This window comes from Semicossyphus pulcher, unplaced genomic scaffold (assembly GCF_022749685.1).
Source record: "Semicossyphus pulcher isolate SPU_LCO1_2020_fin unplaced genomic scaffold, fSemPul1.0.p SCAF_23, whole genome shotgun sequence".
Taxonomy (NCBI): domain Eukaryota; kingdom Metazoa; phylum Chordata; class Actinopteri; order Labriformes; family Labridae; genus Semicossyphus; species Semicossyphus pulcher.
Genome location: NW_027211697.1, coordinates 15,199,994 through 15,218,506, shown reverse-complemented (window position 1 = coordinate 15,218,506; position 18,513 = coordinate 15,199,994). Strand labels below are relative to the sequence as shown.

The window sequence follows — 18,513 nt, the reverse complement described above, 5'->3', positions numbered from 1 at the left end:
CCAAAGAATGAGGAAACTGTAAATGATCATTTTCTACATTAAGTTTTCTTGCTTTGCCCGACCACACTGCAGTTAGAACAGAGGAAACATGATGATCAAATATGACTAAATATGTCGAGAACACACAAAGAAAATCTCCCACCTGCCCCCAAAACACTCCTTATCTCTCTGTGAGGAGGAGTCAATGCAAACTGTGATGTCTTCCTCCTCTACTTATGTGACTGGAGAGAGGAGGACAGAGAACAGTGGACACACAGTTTAACATGATGGACTACAGGACAGGACTGCTGCTGTTAACTGTCTGCTGGGCAGGTGAAGATCATCACTATATTCATATTACATAGCGTATATATCTGTCAGCAGCTGATTTCACTTGATGTTTTTATCCTCTCTCCAGGTGTTGATGGTCAGACTCTGACACAATCTGAACCAGTGGTTAAACGTCCTGGAGAATCCCACAGACTGACCTGTACAGGCTCTGGATTCACATTCAGCAGCTACCCTATGGCTTGGGTCAGACAGGCTCCTGGAAAAGGACTGGAGTGGCTTGCCTGGATTAACACTGGTAGTAGCAGCAAATACTACTCTCAGTCAGTTCAAGGCCGGTTCACCGTCTCCAGAGACGACAGCAGACAGCAGCTGTATCTGCAGATGAACAGTCTGAAGACTGAAGACACTGCTGTGTATTACTGTGCCAGAGAGCCACAGTGAGAGACAATAACAGGAGAGTCGTACAAAAACTTCTTCCTCTATTTATCACCAGCAGCAACATCATTACAATAATAACTATATATTTTTTTTTACATTTGAAGGACATTAATATTAATCCAAATCAATCTCTAAATCTAATCTTGTTTTATTAACATGTTACATGATATTTTAATTGCAGGACTTCAGGGAGTTTTTCAGTGATCATCATCATTAAAGTGCTCAAACATACTTCCTGTTTCTCACTAAAGTTACTTTCTCTGTAGTTTCCTCGTGAGTGTGAAATCTAATCAAACCAGCATTACTGTGACTCACATTCATTCAATTATCTGGCAGTGATAGAAATTCCACTGATTGACTCAATGTTGGGATCTTTTTTCATCTCATTCAGCTGAATCTGAAATTCAAATTCAACCTGAAAATCAACATTAATATAGAAAGTTGTTGTTTGTCTTCTGAGGAAGAGAGCCAGAGAGCCACAATAACACAAACCATCAGCAGAGCTGAACAAAAACCCCTCAGTGCCTGAACACTTGTAACATGAAGCCACCAGAGGAGGAGCCCTCAGACCACTAATGATTATAACAACAGTCTCAGTGGGACAAACAGGCTTTAAACAACCCTGATCGCTGTACGAGAAGCACTGAAGCATGTCGGGCTTTAAAAACATTTCCCCTTCAACAATGAAGAATTAACACTGACGCACATTTGATCAATGAAAGTGTGTTTGTCAGCATGTTGGGACAGTTCATCATGACTCACAGCAACAGCTGCATTTATGTAAATACATCATCAATACGACTGAACAGAGAACTGTACTTTAAAAAGCTCTATCACATTATATTCTGTTTTTCTACATAAACCTACAAATACATCTCCACATAAACTTTTACAAGTTTAAACACATTTTCACTGTATGACTCAAATCAGAGCGGCCCTACAAGTTTGATATATTAACCATCTAGATGGTGACATTTCATAAAAACAGAACAAATAAAAAATGATGTTTATGTTCATTTAAGAAGAAAACAGAACCTCCAACTGATTCAAATTAAACTGAGATTATTTAAAAATATGCAAATATATGTAACTTGTACTTAAGGGCGTGTTTGTGTCAGAGAGAGAAGAGCTCACATCAGTCCAGCTTCATCATCAGCCATGTTCTCTGTAGCTCTGCTGCTGCTGCTGACAGCTGGATCCTGTGAGCAGCTTTAAACTAATAAACACATTAGAAACAGTGAATAATCAGATGAATGAACAGGTGAACAGATGAACAGCAAAGAGATTCAAACACAACCATCTTGTTTCTTTTTCTTCTACAGAACGATGAAACTGAAAACAGTTTCAGTCCCTCCTTTAAAACTGTTGAGGGCAGACAAGGACTGACTGTATTCAGTGCTGATCACAGTAATGGCCTCCATGGAACTGTATGTACAAGTAATGGCCCTGAGGAAAACACTGACAGTTTAACACAGTTAACACCCTCAAACATCCTCTGAGTGTCTGTGATGCTTTCCTCATCCTGTCAACACACATGTATTTAGGTAAAATGGCTTTTGGAATCCTTTCAGGTGACAATATGTGTGAATGTGTTTGTCTCGTGTTTCAACTTGCTTGTTGAGAATGCAATGAGAAAAGTCCAGTCACCATGAAAAAGACAAAGTGGTTTGGAAGCTTGAAAGAATCCTGGTACCGCTCTACAAACAAAGTTGTGTCTCACGTCAGGCTATAAAACTCATTAGTGCAACGTGTCATTAATTAATGAAAGGGGTTATATGTTGCTTCTACTGTCTGTCTGTCTGTCTGTCTGCTGAAATCTGGCACCAAAGACTCGATCCATTCAGTTTGATTTATCGTGCACGTCTTGTCCAACCAGCCCTGAAACCTCCAATAAAAAACAACATGGAAATATGAGGCTAAATCTTCATGCTTCTATTTTCAGCTCTGTGAGGCGGAGTCAATGCAAATCTACATCTCTTCCATCGTTATTAATCTCACTGCAAACTGAGGACAAACCAATCCACCAACCAGACATACAAACACATTTTCACAATGACTTTGGATGTTTTTAGTTTCCATTAGTGCTTATCTTCATTGTTATAGCAGTGCTGATTCTAATAACATTTTCTATTGTCCATGAATGTTACATTAACATGAAGTAATAATGTTTGTCATTTGAAAATCAACATAATGTTTCAGTATCATATTTCTTTCAATGCAAAACATTCAGACATTAATATTCTGTAAATGTTGGGACATTTAAATGTAAATGAAAATATCACATGTGAAGCAAAGGTGATTTCCAGGCATGTTTCCACTCGACTGCCCCTCCCTGCTTCACACACATAACATTCATAAAAACATTTAAATCAAGAATGTCATGAATTAAAATAAAACTATTTAAATAAAGTTATTTAGAGGAACACCAATACACGTATGCATGAAGTAATAATTCTGTAGTGCATTTGAATTTGTGTTTGCAGCTGAGGGGAAATGTAAACTGCAGAAACGAGATAGGCCTGAAAGTATGGCTGACATCTTAACATTAATAAGTCAACATCTGGGTAACATTGTCCATCGACTTTGGCTACAATACAGCCCCAAGCATCACTGATGTAAACACACAGTTTACAATGTGAACAACAGGAGGAGCCCTCAGACCAACAATGATGTCAACATCAGTTCACTGTTACAGCAGCAAGAAAAACTTGAGACTTCATGAAAGAACTCTTCTGTTTCCATCAATAGAACTGATCATTATCAGAATCATGTGAGCATTGGAAACTGAACCAGAAGTCACCTTTATTATTCAGACTACAACAAATGAAGCTTTCAATACCAATCTAAACTCTGGGCAGATACCCAGAAACAAAGGAGACAAAACCTCCCACACATGTCGACAGTGAGATCTATAATGAAAGAACATCACGGGCAGTTAACACCTGATAGAGGTTTATATGGGAGCAGATCTTCTGGTGTCAAACAAGAGAAGAACTTACTGCTTCAGTCTGATGAACTGAAAATAACAGAGATAAAAGTCAAATGATATTCCTCCCTGAGGAGGAGTCAATGCAAACTGTGATGTCTTCCTCCTCTACTTATGTGACTGCAGAGAGGAGGACAGAGAACAGTGGACACACAGTTTAACATGATGGACTACAGGACAGGACTGCTGCTGTTAACTGTCTGCTGGGCAGGTGAAGATCATCACTATATTCATGTTACATAGCGTATATATCTGTCAGCAGCTGATTTCACTTGATGTTTTTATCCTCTCTCCAGGTGTTGATGGTCAGACTCTGACAGAATCTGAACCAGTGATTAAACGTCCTGGAGAATCCCACAGACTGACCTGTACAGGCTCTGGATTCACATTCAGCAGCCATGAGATGGCCTGGGTCAGACAGGCTCCTGGAAAGGGACTGGAGTGGATCGCCTGGATACAAACTGGTGGTAGCAGCAAATTCTACTCTCAGTCAGTTCGAGGCCGGTTCACCGTCTCCAGAGACAACAGCAGACAGCAGCTGTATCTGCAGATGAACAGTCTGAAGACTGAAGACACTGCTGTGTATTACTGTGCCAGAGAGTCACAATAACACAAACCATCAGCAGAGCTGAACAAAAACCCCTCAGTGCCTGAACACTTGTAACATGAAGCCACCAGAGGAGGAGCCCTCAGACCACTAATGATTATAACAACAGTTCACTGTTAAGAACAGAACAGACATATTTAGAAACAGGAAAAGTCAAAGATTATAATGTATAAAAAGATATTTAATATACAGTGAAGTGTCAACATGTGAAATAGTGACATTATTTCTCTTCACAACTCTGTCTCAAAAAGGTTTCCATGAAACAAATGAAACATTAAAGATGGAATTTCTGTCTTTGACTAAATAACATGGGGTTAAATGGCATCTATGTTCTGAGGGCTTACACACGTTTCCTCACTTTGTTGTTAAAGCTTCATTAATATCCACAAATGTTTTCTACACATTTATTCCTGCTGTTTTTTTCTTAATGATGTTCTGAGAAATAAAACTGATGAGAACTCAGTGAGAAAATAAACAACAGCAAGAAAAACTCTGAAGGTTTGATTTGTTGGGAAAACTCACTTTGGCAAAACTTTCAAACTGATTAATTGTTGTCAAAGTCGACACATCATGCAGCCTGAGCTCCAGAACGTGAAGTTTAGTTTAGTTCATTTCGGTCATTATCTGACTTCTAATAGTACAATGCACTGGTAGATAAATAATAAATAGACAAAACAAAAACTGAATGAGTCGATGCTCCTGGCATTGACAACATATGGTAAACAAACAAAACAGGACTGAAAAGGTGTAGGTTGAAGCCTTAGCTTATGACACCTACCCTTTTAACATTCATTATTTTTCTTGTCAGCTTCCATTAAATTATACAAAGTAATAAAAAAAAAGTAACAAGCTAAATATAGAGCTAAGTTATGTAATCCTATTGTCTACCCAAGATCCCAAACACATTTTATGTTCACTCTGATACTCTAACTTCATTTTGATATTTGTTGATCATCTTGCTTTGAAATATTTTTTTAATATTACACACTTTCATTTCCATTTCTACGCCATTCCACACATTTACTCCATATACTGAAACACATCTTTGTTTTACATTTGTTCTGTTCTTGTTGTTGTGAACATACAGGTCCCTCTCAGTTCAAACTGACATTCTCTTGTTTGGAACAGCCTCCGGATACAGTCTGGTGACGTGTTATTGAATGCTTTGTACACGAGTGATGCTATTGTAAAGTCTACAAGCTCACTGATTTTAAGTGCCTGTGAATTAATAATTTATTTGTTGGTTCTCGATAATCAGCTCTGTTTATAATTCTGATCACTCTCTTCTGCAGCAAGAACATCGGTTTTTCCCCAAACCTCCACACAATATGTAACGTATGGAAGTATGAAAGAACGACACAATATATGTAATGAATTTACGTTGAGAACATCTTTTGTCTTATGTAATATTGCAATGGACTTTGATATTTTGGTTTTAATATGACTTTAGAGCAACCAATTAAAAATGCTTTAGTCAACATATCACACAAATTAAACTGAAACATGAGAGGAACGACTCATCACACTGAACATTCATTCTCCTGTTTCATTAAACAGTAACTGAGATCCAAGTTAAACCCAGTTTCTCTCTGTGAGGAGGAGTCAATGCAAACTGTGATGTCTTCCTCCTCTACTTATGTGACTGCAGAGAGGAGGACAGAGAACAGTGGACACACAGTTTAACATGATGGACTACAGGACAGGACTGCTGCTGTTAACTGTCTGCTGGGCAGGTGAAGATCATCACTATATTCATGTTACATAGCGTATATATCTGTCAGCAGCTGATTTCACTTGATGTTTTTATCCTCTCTCCAGGTGTTGATGCTCAGACTCTGACACAATCTGGACCAGTGGTTAAACGTCCTGGAGAATCCCACAGACTGACCTGTACAGGCTCTGGATTCACACTCAGTGACTACTGGATGCACTGGGTCAGACAGGCTCCTGGAAAAGGACTGGAGTGGATCGCTTACATCAGCAGCGGTGGTGGTAGCAGCATCTACTACTCTCAGTCAGTTGAAGGCCGGTTCACCATCTCCAGAGACGACCGCAGACAGCAGCTGTATCTGCAGATGAACAGTCTGCAGACTGAAGATTCGGCTGTTTATTATTGTGCTCAATGACTGGAGAGGGCTGAGCAGCTATACAGGTCCTACAGAACTGTGTGGTGTTTGGGTCTGTGGGACCCGTTTTCAATGTTGACCAAAAGAAAAATGGCCTTAGTCCATCATGTAGACTGATATGGAAACTGTATCTGTTCAAAGGGGCTGGTGTTTTTTACGTGTTCAATTTCTTAACATTGTTTCATTTAGATTTGTTCAAACTAAACAGATTTTTCCCCCTATATGTTTAGACTGATTTTTATGGCTGCATTGATTTAAAAACACAATAATGTGGTGGGTCCAGCAGACCTGCAAACACTGGCTGAGTAACAAAAACATGAACACTACACAAGGGTTAAGCTGGTGAAGCACAAGCATGAACATTTTGATAATATATATTTGATATGTTAAATATTTCATTCTAAATTGATTGACTAATGTTTTAATATCTATATTTAACATTAAACACATTTTCATAAAGAAAACTCACTTTTAAAAGGGCCAAAGAAATCACAACCATCTGAAGCAGACATTTAATACAAATGCTCAACAACCTGGCAAATTAAGACACAAAGTCTGTCTCAAAAGGTGATATTAAAGATCTTACAAGATGAACTTGAGAGCACAATATAAATATGATCAACTTTAGGGACTTCACGGGTATCTTACATGTGGACACGGCCAACGGGAAGTCACATGTTTGACTTTTGGAGACACAAGAGATCATGTTTGCAAGAGATGCTGGGCAAATGCTAAGTTCTCAAAGCTATATCCCTTGCCAAGGCTAGTTTATTAGCTGGCTTAGAAGCTAGCATTAAATAATGTTTCCCAAAGGATACATTTTTCATAAATGCTGAGTAATATTTGAAATGTTACAACTGAGTGTGTTATGACAATATCACATGTAAAGCAAAGGTAATTTCAAGGCATGTTTTCAGTCTGCAGATATAAAAGCAGTGAACACAATCTTCTAAACCAACAAGACCCCGAGATACTTCAACACCTTCTAATATCTCACTTCCCGCCCGAAGGAAGCACTCTGTTTTCCGACAGACAACCCTGGCCTCAGACTTGAAGGTGCTGACTCTCATCCCAACAGTTTCACAGGCTGCAAACCGCCCCAGTTACTGCTATAAGTCACAGCTTGATGAAGTAAACAGAACCACATCATCTGCAAGAAGCAGAGATGCAATTGTGAGGTCCCCAAACTGGACACTCTCCTTCCCCCAGCTCCTTGAAATCTTTTCTATGAAAATCACAAAAAGAAGCTGTGACAAGGGGCAATCCAGTCAAACTTGAACTTGTTGTGTTCCTCAAACCATTCCTGAACCATTTCTGCAGTGTGGCAGGGCGCATTTTACTGCTGAGAGAGGCCAAAATAACCTCCGTACACCTGCACATTTTTTCTGCTTCCAACACATCAAATTTGAGGACAAAATGTTCACTTAATTCCTAACCCACCCGCTGACAGGAACCATTGTAATGCGATTATCAGTGTTATTCACATCACCTGTCAGTGGTCATAATGTTATGGCTGATTGGTGAATATTAAATGACCCTTGGCTGCTTGATCTCGAGGAACTTTAGTTACAGATCAAGTCTGTTCCAGCTGTACGTTCTGGTGAGGAGGAGTCAATGCAAAACTCAGATGTATCATATGTAAAGCAGAGGTGATTTACAGTCATGCTTTCATATAGTCAGAGCAACACTGATGCTTCATATGTTTGACTCTATGCAAACTCAGTGAGCTTCCTTGTTACTCGGCTATAAAAGCTTCACATCAGGCTGTCAGTGGAGTTCACAGCACGTCACTTTAACATAAAGCATGTTTTCTGTAGCTCTGCTGCTGCTGTTGGCAGCTGGATGTGAGTCTCTCTGGATTTGTCAAAGTCAACAGTTCTTCTTTTGCACTTTAACTTGATCATTTCTTACAAAACATGTTCTTTATTTTAACAGGTGTGAAGTGTGAACAGTTGACACAGCCAGCCTCTGTGACTGTGCAGCCAGGTCAACGTCTGACCATCACCTGTCAGGTCTCTTATTCTGTTAGCGACTACTACACAGGCTGGATCAGACAGCCTGCAGGGAAAGGACTGGAGTGGATTGGAATGAAATACACTGGTGATTCTTACTACAAAGATTCACTGAAGAACAAGTTCAGTATCGACTTAGACTCTTCCAGCAACACAGCGACTTTAAACGGACAGAATGTGCAGCCTGAAGACACTGCTGTGTATTACTGTGCAGGAGACCCACAATAACACAAACCATCAGCAGAGCTGAACAAAAACCCCTCAGTGCCTGAACACTTGTAACATGAAGTCACCTGAGGAGGAGCCCTAAGACCACTAATGATTATAACAACAGTTTACTGTTAAGGACAGTGTAGGGATGAGCTAGTTATTAAGGCTCAAAAATGTATCAAAAATCCAAAAAGTGCAGTCCAAGTGAATTTATTTGAAGTGAAAAATCAAATCATGTGCAGCAATATTTACAGTGCAGGCCTGGTCCAAATACAAAAACTTGAGAAATTATAATTATACTTAAATAACAAAAGAATCAGTGAAACAAAGAAACTGTATACAAGGCTTAAAGTCTGGTCTCTTGCAGCTTTAAACACTGTGACTCACTTCACCTCAGACAACCAAACTCCTGCCACAACTCAGCTGCGTCAAGGACCTCCAGCCTTCTCTTTTATAAGAGCTGGGTGATAACTACTGACAATTCAAAACCAATTAACTAAAAGGAGATATATACGCAGTCTTCTACATAACAAAACATGCAATAACAATGTACAGCGTACCAAACACATTTGAAGTAAGTTAATATTCAAAATGCTTTTAAAAGGCTACCTGCTTAGCTGTCACTTCTCTCAGAGGGAAAACCTCAGGGTATGGTGGCATGGTCACTATTGAGCAGGGTAAACTTCTTTCCTGCTTGGCTCCTCTTAACTGGACCCACTACACTCAAATTGGGTACTTATGACAGGAAGTTGAACAAGAGGGACCAGGGCAAGGTCAATGGGCAATGAATCTGTCTGCAACTCTGGACCTGAAAGTTCCTGCTGTCTGCGCCTCTCCAATCTGTCCTCATGTTTAGCTCTTGGCTCTGCTACAACCTCTTCCCCAAGGAATGGCATTAGCTGCATTGTGTCTATCTAATTGTCTAGTGTGCTTGGTAGTGAGGCTGTTGCTGACACTTCCTCAGGTGCAATGTGAGGGTCTGCCTGCTGTGCTCCTGAACACACTGCTGGCAGTCGTACAGAGACTGGAGCAACTGCAACCTGCTTTGCCTTGAAACGAGTTACTGCACCACAGAATATTTCCTATACTGTAGTGAATGAGATCATACAAGACTGGCAAATCTGAACCTAGCAGGATGGGACAGGTGAAGACCATCACTATATTCATGTTACATAGCGTATATATCTGTCAGCAGCTGATTTCACTTGATGTTTTTATCCTCTCTCCAGGTGTTGATGGTCAGACTCTGACAGAATCTGAACCAGTGGTTAAACGTCCTGGAGAATCCCACAGTCTGACCTGTACAGGCTCTGGATTCACATTCAGAGACTACAGCATGCATTGGATCAGACAGGCTCCTGGAAAAGGACTGGAGTGGATCGCTTTCGTACACACTGGTGGTAGCCTCAAATACTACTCTCAGTCAGTTGAAGGCCGGTTCACCATCTCCAGAGACAACAGCAGACAGCAGCTGTATCTGCAGATGAACAGTCTGAAGACTGAAGACACTGCTGTGTATTACTGTGCCAGAGAGCCAAAGTGAGAGACAATAACAGGAGAGTCATAGACATTTGAACACAGAGAAGATTAAAAACAACAGACAAGTGATACAAGTGACTCCTGTTCAAATAAAATGTCATTAAATATTTGGTTGCAGATTAAATATTGAGATTGTTCAAAACGTAGTGAAAATTGAACTGTTTTATATTCAAGAATAAACGAAGGAAGATTTATTTTATGTTCCAGAGAATGAGGAAACTAAATGATCATTTTCTACATTAAGTTTTCTTGCTTTGCCCGACCACACTGCAGTTAGAACAGAGGAAACATGATGATCAAATATGACTAAATATGTCGAGAACACTCAAAGAAAATCTCCCACCTGCCCCCAAAACACTCCTTTTCTCTCTGTGAGGAGGAGTCAATGCAAACTGTGATGTCTTCCTCCTCTACTTATGTGACTGCAGAGAGGAGGACAGAGAACAGTGGACACACAGTTTAACATGATGGACTACAGGACAGGACTGCTGCTGTTAACTGTCTGCTGGGCAGGTGAAGATCATCACTATATTCAGGTTACATAGCGTATATATCTGTCAGCAGCTGATTTCACTTGATGTTTTTATCCTCTCTCCAGGTGTTGATGGTCAGACTCTGACACAATCTGGACCAGTGGTTAAACGTCCTGGAGAATCCCACAGTCTGACCTGTACAGCCTCTGGATTCACATACAGTGGCTTGTATTTGAACTGGGTCAGACAGGCTCCTGGAAAAGGACTGGAGTGGATCGCTTTCATCAGTGATGGCGGCAGCACCAAATACTACTCTCAGTCAGTTCAAGGCCGGTTCACCATCTCCAGAGACAACAGCAGACAGCAGGTGTATCTGCAGATGAACAGTCTGAAGACTGAAGACACTGCTGTGTATTACTGTGCCAGAGACACACAGTGAGAGACAATAACAGGAGAGTTGTACAAAAACTACTTCCTCTATTTACAACCATCAACTTTCAGCTGTCTCAGCATCACTTTATAAAAAGGCCTCTACAACTTATATTAGACTAAATGTAAAATATAACAAATAAAAATGTAATAATGATCGCAGAGTTGAAGTTCATTGATAAAAAAAACAGCTGATCGGTCTGCGGCTAAGCAGCCCCATACACAACAATGTGATGCTCTGTGTGTTCTGACACCTGTCTATCAGAACCAGCATCAACTCTTTCAGCTCTTTCAGCTACAGTAGCTCTTCTGTTGGATCGGACCACATGGTCCAGCCTTCACCCCACACGAGCATCAATGAACCTCGGCTGCCCATGACCCTGTCACCAGTTCACCTGTTTTCCTTCCTTCACCACTTTTGGTCGGTACTGACCGCTGCAGACCGGGAACACCCCACAAGAGCTGCAGTTCTGGAGATGCTCTGACCCAGTCATCCAGCCATCACAACTTGGCTCTTATCAAAGTCGCTCACATTCTTACACTTGCCATTGTAACGAGATCATCAATGTTATTCACTTCACCTGTCAGTGGTCATAATGTTATGGCTGATTGGTGAATATTAAATGACCCTTGGCTGCTTGATCTTGAGGAACTTTAGTTACAGATCAAGTCTGTTCCAGCTGTACGTTCTGGTGAGGAGGAGTCAATGCAAAACTCAGATGTATCATATGTAAAGCAGAGGTGATTTACAGTCATGCTTTCATATAGTCAGAGCAACACTGATGCTTCATATGTTTGACTCTATGCAAACTCAGTGAGCTTCCTTGTTACTCGGCTATAAAAGCTTCACATCAGGCTGTCAGTGGAGTTCACAGCACGTCACTTTAACATAAAGCATGTTTTCTGTAGCTCTGCTGCTGCTGTTGGCAGCTGGATGTGAGTCTCTCTGGATTTGTCAAAGTCAACAGTTCTTCTTTTGCACTTTAACTTGATCATTTCTTACAAAACATGTTCTTTATTTTAACAGGTGTGAAGTGTGAACAGTTGACACAGCCAGCCTCTGTGACTGTGCAGCCAGGTCAACGTCTGACCATCACCTGTCAAGTCTCTTATTCTGTTAGCGGCTACTACACAGCCTGGATCAGACAGCCTGCAGGGAAAGGACTGGAGTGGATTGGAATGAAATACACTGGAGACACTCACTACAAAGATTCACTGAAGAACAAGTTCAGTATCGACTTAGACTTCCAGCAACACAGTGACTCTAAACGGACAGAATGTGCAGCCTGAAGACACTGCTGTGTATTACTGTGCTTGTAAGTAACTTTTAAAAAGGGTTTTAATAACAGATTATCGCTGCCTGTATGCTTTTATTTGTTGTTTCCGCTTTTACTATTACATGCTTTTATTTTGGTGCTCCCGGGCCGGAAGTAGAAGTTGTGCATCTAATAACGACTTGACTTCGCACGGAGCAGACAATAACACGGGACGGTCAGAGATCAACATAGCTCCGCAATTTAAGGATTTCCCTGTATGTGTTAAGCACCTAGCTAGAATTGGGAACAAGGTATGTTGTAAAAATATGTTTTGCTTGGAGTTATGTGTGTTTAGCGGACTTACTGTGAGAGAGTGTTCATTTTCACCATGCTGATATTTATGTCGCTGGTTAAGCTAACTTTAGCCTGTATATGTGTATATGTGTGTATGCTGTGATGTTAAGCTAAAGGAAGCCTTTGAGTCATTTCATGGTTAAGATGGTTTATTTGTTTGTAAGAGCTCATTTTGTTTTATTTGTCTGTCCTTAGCTCTTACGGTGTTCCTGAAAGGAAAGGATTTATGTGCAAAATAAGAACAAACGGCTGTACATTAATAAACTCATCTGGAAACATCAGTACGCTTCACCATTGTCTGGCTGGGTTCGCTACAGTAAGAGCTTGCCCATCGTTTCTGATGATTTGCCGCTGCTGAGACGGGCCACGACAGAGGGTTTCCACGGCGTGTTGCTGCTACTGCTGTCGCACCACTCGCTGTCCACAGAGGGTTTCTCCAGACAACGCACATTCCCATACGTCAACGCCTGCTCTACGGTGATTCGTGTGGCAGTCACAACGATTCGGTGCAATGGTCAAGTTCAGTTATACTCAATGACATTGAAGCAGAACTATTAAACATGTAAAGTAAACATATAAATACTTACCTGCTCAACTACAGTAAAAGGGAAACTGTTGATACATTATATGCTATAAATGGACTCTTTCTAATTGATGGACATTTTTCACCTTTTGTTTTGCATTTATGCACCTTGAGAATTGCATTTATTGTGGTGTTTACATTCACATTTACAGCCAGAGTGTCTCTATATTAATGTATATGCGCTGCTGATTATTATGCACTGACGAACTATATGATGTGCTTACGCTGTTCACTTTAAGTTTCCTGAGCATATCTGCCTAAGGGTTTTCTTCTAACTTAAAGGGTTAAAAAATTCAGATGATGATGGCAGAGTCAGCTAACAAGAAAGGGGGGGAGAAGCAGACGGCTGGTTCCCAGCATAAAGCTCATGACCCACAGAGTGAACTCCACACAGCGGCAGATGCTTCTGAGAGAGTAGGTTTGGAGGAGATGGTTGAAGCTAAACAACAAAGCCCCACCGATCAGCAAGATAAATCAGAAAAAACAGGTGATGACCTACCTGAGGACCTCCGTCGCTCTGAGCGTGCACGGCATCCTACAGAGAAGATGCGTGCACTCCAAGAGGAAAATGCCAAGAAAAAGGAGAAAGGGCTGCTATCCATGTACGAGAAATGGAAGTCCCAAATACGCAGAGCGAGAGAGCAACTGAAGACATACAGGAAAGACAGTGACCTCTGGCTTCTCATTGACGAACTTAAGACAAGTAAAGAAGATATAATGACCAGGTACTTTGAAATTCGAGATCTCACCACACCTTCCACTGACATAAGACGACGAGTTGACACGTGTGAATCGATGTCCAAAGAAATCATCAACATCGCCTACAGCAGAGCGATAGACGAGGAAGGAGAGTTTGACGAGAAACAGGAAAGACGCCGTCTTCATGAACTGCTTCGCCATGACTGTGCAAAATCCATCTATGGATCCGCTGTGTCCATGATAAGTCACGTCAAGTCTGATCACTGCTCCATGACATCATCACTAGCAGCCAAGCGTGCTGATGCAGCAGCTGAACTAGCAGTGAAGGAAGCAAATTACGAGATGCTGTTAGAGGAAGAAAAACAGAGAGAATCTATACGAGAGTTAGAGGAACAACAACGGAAGGCTCTAGAGGCACAAAAGCGTGAGTTGGAACGATTGCAGGCAGAGAAGGAAGTGCGGGCAGCTCAGGCTAAGCTTAAGGCCTATGATAAGGAGACGGAACGTGATGTTGCTTACTACACAGACAATGAAAGGAACAAGGAAGCAAATAACGTGCCTATAACTGCAGTCCCTTCACCTTATGCTACAGCACCCTCTCACACAGACATTTCCTCACTCACTCAGGTCCTTCAAGACAGCATAGCCTTAAACAGACTTCCCGTTCCGGAACCATTCGTCTTCAGTGGTGATCCAATACGATTCACTGAATGGAAAGCAGCGTTTACCTCGCTTGTTGGTCAAAGGGCAATCACTCCACCTGAAAAACTCTACTATCTCAAGAAATATGTTGGCGGCCCAGCACGCCAGGCCCTCGACGGCACCTTCTACCGAAATGACAATGAAGCCTACCAAGATGCCTGGAACAAGTTGAATCATCGCTATGGCCAGCCATTCGCCATTCAGAGAGCGTTCAGAGAAAGACTCTCCAAATGGCCAAGGATTCAACCTAAAGATGCTGAGGGACTAAGAAACTTCTCAGACTTTCTGAACGCCTGTCAAGATGCCATTCCTCATGTCAAGGGTCTTGACATATTAAACGACTGCGAGGAGAGAAACTCGTTCACAAACTCCCAGACTGGGCGGCTTCACGCTGGAACCGTCAAGTCACACGAAGCCTGAATGAGAAGCAAGAATTCCCCACTTTCAAGGACTTTGCTAGCTTCTTGTCAACTGAAGCTGAGATTGCGTGCAATCCCATTACATCTCTTCATTCTCTTCGTTCATCAGACTTAAGCACTGACAAAAGAGATTCCCGAGACATGAAGAGAAATAAGGCCAGCGTTCTCACCATTCAAACAGTTGCTGATAATGAAAACCAAAGGTCATATAACGAGAACCAAAAGTCAAGAAAGGCTAAGACTCCATGTATTCTTTGTCAAGATGCTAAACACCAACTTCATGCATGCTCCAAGTTCGCAGAGATGTCATTAGTCGAGCGACGAAACTACGTAAAGGAGAAGAAACTCTGCTACGGATGCCTGAAAACAGGCCACAGCGCGAAAGACTGTCGCCATCGTCACTTTTGTGACACCTGCAAGGGGAAGCATCCGACAGCCCTTCACGACAACAACTATGCAAAGGAAAGGTCTTCATCCGAGGCAAGGACAAGTCAAGGTCCTGCTGCAACGTCACTCAGCGTAGCATCAGAAGGCTCATCCAACACATCGATGGTAATACCAGTGTGGGTTTCATCCAAAAATAACCCGACTCTTGAGAAACTTGTCTACGCTCTTCTCGACACCCAAAGTGACACTACATTCATCGACCAAGAAGTGAGCGACAGTCTTGATGCTGACAAGTGCCCTGTGAAGTTAAAGTTGACCACCATGAGTGGAAAGGACACAGTCATCAGAAGTGAGAGTGTTTCTGGCCTTCGTGTAAGGGGGTACAGTTCTGCTATTCAAGTTAATCTTCCAGTAGCCTACACAAAGGACTGTATACCAATAAACCGCGCCCACATTCCTACTTGTGAGACAGCTAAACAATGGAGTCATCTTGCAGAAATAGTTGATGAAATCCAACCACTGAAGGACTGTGAAGCAGGGCTTCTCATCGGCTACAACTGCTACAGAGCCATGGCTCCAAGGCAAGTCATTGTAGGAGGAAATGAAGAACCCTATGCTATACGAACGGACTTAGGATGGAGCATCGTGGGACGCTCATCACAAGGCCATGATTCCCTGAGCACAAGTCATCTGTGTCACAGAATCACCGTTAAGGAGCTGCCTCCAGCAACCCCTGCCGATGTGATCCGCATCCTGGAATCGGACTTCAAGGATGGCAGTGAAGATGGTAAAACAGTGTCACAAGATGACATCACATTCCTCAACAAGGTAGAAGAGGGCATATGGAAAAACATACATGGCCACTACGAAATGCCTCTGCCCTTCAAAACCAGACCCTCCTTACCTGACAACAAGGACTCAGCAGTGATACGCCTTAACCACCTCAAAAGGAAACTGCAACGGGATGAAAAATATAAGGAGCAGTACATCAGGTTCATGGAAGAAGTCATTGAAAGGGGGGATGCAGAGCTGGTTGAAGACGGTGGGAGCAAGGGGGAGAGGTGGTACGTTCCCCATCATGGTGTTCACCACGCGAAGAAGCCAGATAAACTTTGTGTAGTGTTCGATTGCTCGGCCAGGTACAGAGAGACCAGCTTAAACGACCATCTTCTCTGTGGACCTGACATGTTAAACAACTTGAGTGGAGTTCTCATCCGCTTTCGACAGCACCCCATTGCGCTGATGTGCGACATCGAGAAGATGTTCCACCAATTCCATGTTGCAGATGCTGATCGCAACTATCTGCGCTTTCTTTGCTGGAAGCAAGGAGACTTGAAATCGCGGCCTAGCGAGTTCCGTATGAAAGTGCATCTGTTCGGCGCGGCGTCCTCTCCCGGATGTGCAAATTTCGGGCTGAAGCATCTAGCTAAGGTTAATGCCGACGTCTACCCTCAAGGCTCACAATTTATCGTGAGGGACTTTTACGTCGATGACGGCCTCACGAGTGTGGAAAGCACTGAAGATGCTATTCAGCTGGCCAGAGAAGCGCGTGAACTTTGTGCCACGGGTGGTCTCAGACTACACAATTTTGTGTCGAACAACAGAGACGTCCTAGAAAGTATACCACCCTCTGAACGGGCAACCAATGTGAAAGATATGGTCCTCGCCTTCGGTGGCCTGCCACTTGAGAGAGCACTCGGGATTCAATGGGACGTGGAGTCTGACCACTTCAGGCTTAACGTCAGCCTCAAAGAGCAGCCTGCAACACGCCGCGGCATTCTGTCCACAGTGGCCTCTCTGTATGACCCTCTCGGGCTTGTAGCACCCGTCCTGCTGAAATCGAAGATCATCCTTCAAGAGATGTGTTGACGTGGCACGGGCTGGGATGATCCACCCACTGACGAACTTCGTCAACAATGGGAACAGTGGAGAAGTGATCTGGCTCATCTGGATAATGTCACCATACCCCGCACTTACTTACCTGCTGGATTTGGAAGGGTCTTAAAAACAGAGCTGCATCATTTCTCCGACGCCAGCACAAAGGGTTACGGTCAGTGCTATACAAAATGAAGATGGAGCTGTTCACTGCGCCTTAGTTTTTGGAAAATCACGCGTCTCACCGACAAAACTCACTACTATTCCAAGACTGGAATTGACGGCAGCAGTTGTTTCCGTGAAACAAGCAACCTACTCAAGGAGGAATTAGGATCTGCTGACACTGAGGAGTTCTTCTGAACCGACTCAAAGGTGGTCTTGGGGTACATAAAAAATGAGGCACGGCGATTCCACACCTTTGTGGCCAATCGCGTTCAGAAGATTCAGCTGAGCTCAGCTCCTCAACAATGGAGATATGTACCGACCAATGAGAATCCTGCTGACCACGCTTCTCGGGGCCTGACCACCAGTGAGCTTCTGTCGTCCACCTGGCTCACTGGACCCCGGTTCTTATCGAACAAGGAAATTAAGCTGCCAGCAGATGATACTCCAGAGTTGACAATTGGAGATCCAGAGGTCAGAAGCGCTTTAGCACTCACCACAAGAACCACGGAGCAAGTAAGCTTGGTTGATCGCTTGTCTAAGCTTTCATCTTGGTCACTGGCAACTCGAGGTGTTGCACGCATTCTAAGGCACATCCGCAAGAACAGGTCAAACAGTCTCACCTCTGTAAAAGAACGAGAAGATGCAGAACGGTGCATAATCAAAGATCTGCAGAAAAATGTGTATCAAGAAGAGTTGAAGCTGTTAAGCAAAGGGATTCCCCTACCCTCTCACAATCCACTTTACTCTCTCGATGCATTCCTGCACGAAGATGGCGTCCTCAGAGTGGGAGGAAGACTGGGCAACTCCTCTCTTCCCAATTCCATCAAGCACCCTGCAATCATTCCCAAGAATCATCACATCACAAAGATGTTGATTGGTCACTATCACGAAAGGATGAAACATCAAGGCAAAGGTCTCACCATTAATGAGATCAGGTCCAATGGCTACTGGATCCCAGGGATTAATCGCGCTGTAGCGTCTTA

General features: G+C 42.6%; 1 protein-coding gene across 1 annotated transcript in view; it reads left to right on the top strand.

Moving 5' to 3' along the window:
* The first annotated feature begins 263 nt into the window (after positions 1–263).
* The window catches only part of LOC138602767 (immunoglobulin gamma-1 heavy chain-like), a 56,255-nt gene continuing 38,005 nt past the window's right edge, over positions 264–18,513 (top strand). The window contains exons 1-3 of the mRNA XM_069674336.1: positions 264–312; positions 398–701; positions 17,527–17,541. Of these exons, the coding sequence (XP_069530437.1) occupies positions 264–312; positions 398–701; positions 17,527–17,541 (368 nt within the window). The remainder of the gene's footprint in view (positions 313–397; positions 702–17,526; positions 17,542–18,513) is intronic.